Here is a 7500-nt window from a genome sequence, read left to right on the forward strand (position 1 = left end):
GACCAAGTCTACACATTAATACAATTTAGAAACAACAATACATAAAATAAAAGAGTATCAGAGAAATTAAGTAGTTTCTTAATTTTGATCATTTTTTGGAATGTTTCTCAAATTTTAGGAACAAGAAATCTGAATGGTTATGGTCAATTTCTTAAAAAATGAGAAATGGGAACTTATCAAACGGGCCCTATGATCTATAATCTAACCTATCTTAGGGGTTAATTCCATATTGTTTTGGAATTTTTTAATATTAAATCTAAAGATCTTGTTCCTTAACAATGTTGTTAGATACAATTAGAGATGTCCAATTTTTTCAAGGAGATGGACTCCGTAGGGCCCCGCCCCGAATGAGATGAGGATTCTCCGATTAGGCAGGGAGTGGGGGGAAATTCCCCGTGAGCTAAATAGGGATGAGGACGAGGAATGCATTCCCCGTCCCCATCCCAATTAGCTTCTACATATTTATTTAGTATAGTTATTTAATGTTATGTTATTATTATTATTATTATATAAATATTATACTAAAATTTCAAATTTGATTATTTACTGCGAAAGATAATGAATATGTTTAAATTGAATATTTAAATTTAGATTATATATATGTGAATAATTTGATTTATATTTATTTATTTCTACTACAAAATTGATTAGCTTTTTTAGGCCAAAACTTGAATAATTTATCTTTAAATTAAAACTAACCATAATAACCAACTTAGTGATAAAGTTAATTATTTAATTATAATTTGTTCATATTAGTAATTTAAATTAATTGACTAGAAAAAAAGGTAACGGGAAAAATTTCCCGTGAAGAACCCGATCCCCACAAATTCCCAGCGGGAAATCCCCTCCCCGATTCTCGTGGAGAATTTCATGGGATGAGAAATGACATCTCCGATCCTATCCCACCCTATTTCGTGGACATCTCTAAATACAATTATCCAAAGTTAATTTTAGCACGTTATCTCAAACCAAGAGATGAAGATGTAAAAGGAAAAACGTGTACAAATTTGGTAATTGAAATTGAGGTGACAAAAATTTGGATGTAATTCTAAGTAGGATTGGACGGTGGAGATTCAATGGGAGATTTCCTACAAACAGGGCAAGAAGCATTCAATCGGAGCCATTCATCAATACAACATTCATGGAAACAATGTTGGCAATTGGGTATGGTCTTCACAATTTCTTTGGGCCGGTATTGGGCCAAACAAATTGGGCAAATGTTGTTATTGGGCTTTGGTAGACGTAAGCTTTCGCCCAATACAATTTTTGGGTAGGAAGCAATTGTCGGCCCATCTAGGCCCATAGTAACTGTGCGCCGAGAAAATATGGTCCAATGGCTCGAACTCTGTGTCCTAGATTGACAATTCATTTTGATACAGAAGCAACATAAGAGAACCAAAAAGCAGATGGTAGCAGCTACCACTCCCACTGCTATAGCCACAACATTGGCAGCAACTCTAGGTCTCCCTGACAAAAAGTTAAAACATTTTGTGAACGTTTGTCATGGACAGTTATAATTATCACTAATAGAAATCTATCAACGATAAAATCTATAATTAATAGGAGTCTACCAACGATAAAAATTCATCATTAATATACTTTACTATATTTCCTATTATTCGAGAATGGTATTATAATCCTAAAAGTGCTACCCATTACAACTACCTTTTATTATTATTTTTAAGTTCAACACGTGGGGGGAAGGGTTTGAAATTCATTATTAAGGTATACGCCTTAACTACTTACATATAAAATGAATAAATAAAAATTGTTATGAATATTAAAATGATGTAGATGTTCATAACCTCTATAGGTTGTATTCATTTATTAACCTTCCTATTAATCTTTATAACTTTTTTGTTCTCTTTCTATGTTTAGTTGGTTCTTGTAACCATTATTCTCCCTAAATGTTGTAGAGATGATTTGTAAACACACCTCAATATAAATAATATAATACATATGTTCTCTATTTTTGCTTCTTTGCATCTCTCTTCGTGCTCTTATTATTGTTCTTCTTTTCCCTCCATTTTATTACAAATTGACCGTAACAAGATGGATATTTGTGGTTATAAGAGCCAATTAAAGATCCATGGCTCATTTTCCACCCTGAATAATGGTTGAACTAAGTTACAAGATACGTTACAAGAATATAGAGTAGTAAGATCAGAAAGAAAGAAAGGTTGGACGACGAAAGATGGAAAATTTGAACATTTTGTACCTTGAGAGATGTCTGTACATCGAATTGCATGGCTTGAATTGGGTTTGAGTTCACATTTTCGACCAAGTGATTCACACCTTCCACAATCAGGATTTTCCCATTTTAACAGAAGGTCATCCCACGGCTTCGACGAATAATAAGAAGAAAATGGCACTGAAACAGTTTTAATCATATCACAGTTTGATGAAAGCTCGTCTATAAGCATTGGAGAAGATGAAGCATAAACTTTGTATGAATAGCTACTCAGGCAATAAATTGGATCAATATCCCCATGTGGCAAGTAGTGGGATGAACAATTAAAGAAAGCAAAATTTTGAGTGTTTTTCTTGACAAATGGTGATCCAGAAAGATTAAGAGAGAGAATCTTTTTAGGGAGACAGTTGTCTGGATCATTGATCCTTATTTCTTGATTCTTATAATCTATATCTTGGACACTGAAATCTCCAGAAGGAGGAAGATGAAGCAATGGTTCACCTTTGCCATGGCAGGACAAATCAAAGCCAGGATAGCCACAAGACTTTGGTTGGACATTTGCAATCCTAAAAGGGAATCGAATCGTCTGATAATCGCCAATACAGCGAGAATCAAAGCAAAAATCAGAACTGGTTGCAAGGTTGAAGAAAGAGAACATGAGGAGATGAAGAATCATTTCTTAAGAGGGAACGTTTAATGAGTACAAACATATTGCAAAGTTTCCTATGAATTATTATAGATGGGATATTCTCTTGAAAAATAGAATCCTTGGAATGAGGTCCTACAACCAAATTGCATTAAACTAAGTTTAAAAAGTCAAAAAGACTATTAAATAAAATATGATTGGTAAGAGCCAAGAAGCTCCAAACATGATGTAAGCTTAGCAATTGACAAACATGAAGGAAGAAGTTTTTTAAATCACCGATAAACTTGATAGATTATGATAAGCTTAATTATATTAATATTTTAACTAAGTCTAAAGTAATTCCAGAAACATGTATGGAAAAAGTTGCATTCATAATTTGCAAGCCTTGGGTGAATCAATCAAGCATGGATTTGAGATGAAATTAATGGTAATGGACCAGATCAAAGTGTTTATTTGCAGCAAGTCAACTATAAATGGAGATACAGAACATTAATTAATCAGAACTTATCCTTGAGCTAATTAAATAAATATGCAAGGCACTTAATATATATATATATGTTAATTTTTTTGATGATGTGAGGAATAATGTTCCGATAAAGTAGTCGAATTGATTGAGAAAATTTTCTCCATTTATATATTCTAGATTCAATCAAATATTCGTTGAAATAGGTAGCTAGTAGCTGCACAAAATGATCTAAAATAATATAGAAGAAGAATCAGCAATGAATCATAAAGAATCTAAAATAATAGGCGTTGTTTTAATGGTATGTCATTGATATTCATGTCATTATCAATAAATTACTTTAAAAGACAACGAAGACCATGAAAATATATTAGACATAACAGACCTCTCATCTTTCCACGACTTTAGGTATAAGTTTTTGTCATTTTGTTTTTTGATTCACCCCAAAAGTCACAGGTCAAAGAGACAGACAGTTGTCCTTACTTATAATCTTCACTTTGGTTGCAAGAAAGGTTATATTAAGATTAAGATTAACATGAAACAGGCTAATTTTCAATAAATTGTATTTTATAGAGAGAAAAATAATCCTAGCTTCATAATAAATTTCTGTGTAATTCTCTTTTCTTTTTTATTTGAAGAAAAATAATCCCAATAGCTCAATGGCTATTTTTTCTTTCTTTAACAGACTTCATAACAAACTTGTAATCATATATATATGTGTTACATTCAAATCATTTACAGCTTTTCACTTTTGTTTTGTACAAGATCTGTAAAAGAAGATAGAAAACTTATCTTTGTAGCCTTCAATAAACGAATTAGCTCCATTCCTGTGGATGTAGGCATCACCTTGCCAAACCACGTGTATGTTTGTGTTGATCTCTTCTTCCTCTTCCTCTTTAACCATTTGCATGCTTGCTTCTCTTCTTCACTATGTACGAATCTCACAAAGAACACCAAGAACCTTAGAGAGAAAATAGAGTTTCTGTAAACGAGCTGATAGAGAGTGAAAGGGATATTTGCTTACCAGAGGGTTTTGCTTCAGAGTGCATTGATTTCTCTTCTTATCAAAGACAGTGGTTCTTACCACGTGGAGACAACTGAGCTAAAATTCGTGGCCTCACAAGAGCCTTTCATTCTACCAAACTTTAGTCTTGGATCAGACTTCTCCATCATTTGGGCCTGAAATCAAAAGATAGCCCAACAAAATTAGTATAAGAACAAAGACATTCAAAGATTCCAGTTCTTGAAGAATCAAGATTCAAGATTCACTCTAAAATGGCAGTAGTAAGATTTGAAGTAGAGAAATTTTATGGAAAAGGAGATTTTGGCTTTTGGAAGGCCAAAATTAAAGTCATCCTTGGTTAGCAGAAGGCTCACAAGACCCTTCTTGATCCATCCACTCTCTTAAACACTGTGACAACTCAAGAAAAGGAAGTTGGGAGTTGGCTGCTTATGGTACATTAGTCCTAAACCTAAGTGAGAGTATTTTAAGGCAAGTCCTTGATTAAGAGACAGCCTATAAGATTTAGACAAAATTGGAAGACTTATATGCTACTAAAGATCTTCCTAATAAAATATACCTTAAGGAGAGATATTTCACTTTTAGAATGGATTCATCAAAACCACTTTCTGATAATCTAGATGAGTTCAAAAGAATTGTTGCTGAATTTGAGAATCTTGGGGAGAAAATAGGAGATGAGAATGAGGCTTACGTGCTTCTAAATTCCTTACCAGAATCCTATAGGGAAATTAAAAATGTATTGAAGTAGGGAAGGGACAATAGATCTACTGACGTAATCATCTCTATCCTTAGAATAAAAGAACTTGAGCTGCAAACAGTTAAAAAGGAACAACCAAGTGGTGAAGGGTTGTTTGTGAAGGGAAATTTCAAGTCAAATCAATCAAAGGACAGAAAACAGCAGATTCAGAAGAAAACAAGCCAAAATAGAAAGTTAAATGCAAATATTGTAAAAAGAAGGGGCATTCATTCTCAAGAGAAAGAATCAGAAGAAAGAAAAAGAGTTTAAAGGCAAGCAACTTGAAGCCTTTGTTGTACAAGGCTCCTACATCTACTCTGATGCACTGGCCTTAACACTTGACAAGGCCAATAATGTTAACCCCCTTGGAAAACATGATTGGGTCTTTGATTCAAGATGCACCTACCACATGACACCTATAAGACCCTGGTTTACCACCTACAAAGAAATTGATGGAGAAATGGTTTATATAGGAAACAACCAAGGCTGTAAAATTGAAGGCATTGGCTCTGTCTCTGTGAAACTGAAGGATGAGACTATTAAACTACTCCGAAATATGAGACATGTTCCACTCCTCAAGAGAAACTTAATCTCCTCAGAAATGCTTGATGCAGTTAGGTGTGAGTACAGGGGTAAGGGTGGAACTCTTGAGGTTCTAAAAGACTCAAAGGTGGTCCTTGTTGGGGAGAAAGTCAATAACTTGTTTATGGTCAGAGGTGTTGAGATGATGACAGGGACATATGTTGCCACACCAAATGATATGACAGAAGCTGACATATGGCACAAAAGACTATCTCATATTAGTGCTAAAGGGTTGGAAGTTTTGTCTAAACAGGAAATTCTACCCAAGGGAATTTTAGACAAGCTAACCTTTTGTGAACATTGTGTTTTGGGGAAAGTAACCAGACATAGTTTTACTAAAGCACAACATTCAACAAAAGCAATTCTTGACTACATCCACTCATATCTATGGGGACCAGCTCCAACACCTAGCCTAAGTGGCTCGAGGTACTTAGTTTCCTTTATAAATGACTTCTCAAGGAAAAATTGGGTTTTCTTTCTTAAATCAAAAGACCAAGTGTTTGAAAATTTTAAAGAATGGAAACTCATGATTGAGAAGCAAACCTCTAAGGAAATTAAATACCTAAGAACAAACAATGGGCTGGAATTTTATAGTGAAGAATTTAATAAATTTTGTAAAGAATCGAGCATAACTAGACACAAGACAGTCAGATATGAATGATCTCTTATTCAAGAGAACTAGTGAGCGGAAGCAAGATCTTTTCAAGCCCATTGTGAAAGAATAAACGCATTCACAAACATACAAGAACAGTATGCATTATAGAGAAAATACAGCATGTTATCTTAACTAAATACAACAGGAATTGAGAGACATACCTTTGAAGAACTCTTCTTCACGTATTCCCTCGATCAACACTAGTTAAGCGTCTCAGCGAAGTCTCAATGATCACGAATGCAAAGCACGAGGAGCAATCGTCTGGAAAAATCTCGCTCTCGTTGCAATCGTCTAGCAAAATCTCACTCTCATTACAAACACAAACTGTCTGATCCTTGAACAGCAACCCTCGACACAACCACTTAGTTACCTTGGTATTCTCGGAGTGAAAATCCAGGAGGTGTGGGCTCTGTGTGAATTTGGTAGAGGGGAGGAGGAAGTATACGATCAAGCTACATGATCGAGTAAGTGGGAGAAAGTTTAGTCTATCGTATAGACTATGGGTACTCAATCGTCTAGCAATCTCTCGCTCTCGTGAGCAATCGTCTAGCCAATCATCTAGCAAAATCTCGCTCTCATGATTAATCGTCTAGCAATCTCTCGCTCTCATGAGCAATCTCCTAGCCAATCGTCTAACAATCTCTCACTCTCGTGAGCAATCGTCTAGTAATCTCTCGCTCTATCGTTTAGTCTCTCACTCGATTGTTTAGTCTCTCGAAAGGTCTATCGTATAGTCTTTCATGAGCGATCGATTAATAATGTGATAATTAAGTGATCCTTCAGAAAATGAAAACTTTTTTCATTTTTTTCTTCAGTTATTAAAACTAAAATTAACTTCCCACTTGCACGGTTAATAGAGAAAATAAATAACCAACTAAAACAGTTATCTCATAATTTTTTTTATTATAAGTAAATATAATAATTAATTTCTCATATTATATTTATAACCTATAGTTTCAATATCACATCATATGTAATATTTAAAACATAGTTCTTTTCTCCTTTATTTAATATAAATCATATTTATATCAATTCCTCCAATTAATGTATCTAATATATCAAATCAGTTACATCACATATAATTGAACCAATTTAATTATATCATATATAATCAAATTCCCTCTTGTTAATTTGAACACCTCAAACTAACCCAAAAATTAATTCTCAACTTGAATCCATTGAGCTACCAAGAGGACCTTATGGACT

The 7500-nt window shown here is 34.0% G+C and overlaps 1 protein-coding gene across 1 annotated transcript; it reads right to left on the minus strand.

Annotated features, from left to right (window-relative positions):
- Nucleotides 1-948: 948 nt before the first annotated feature.
- On the minus strand, nucleotides 949-4320 carry LOC120090361 (RING-H2 finger protein ATL22-like). Its single transcript, XM_039047974.1, has 2 exons — nucleotides 2219-4320; nucleotides 949-1467 (listed from the first exon to the last, which is right to left on the minus strand). The coding sequence occupies exons 1-2, from the start codon at nucleotides 2865-2867 to the stop codon at nucleotides 1049-1051; spliced, it is 1068 nt and encodes a 355-aa protein (XP_038903902.1). The 5' UTR covers nucleotides 2868-4320; the 3' UTR covers nucleotides 949-1048.
- Nucleotides 4321-7500: the final 3180 nt, after the last annotated feature.

The sequence above is a fragment of the Benincasa hispida genome, chromosome 1, assembly GCF_009727055.1.
Source record: "Benincasa hispida cultivar B227 chromosome 1, ASM972705v1, whole genome shotgun sequence".
Taxonomy (NCBI): Eukaryota; Viridiplantae; Streptophyta; class Magnoliopsida; order Cucurbitales; family Cucurbitaceae; genus Benincasa; species Benincasa hispida.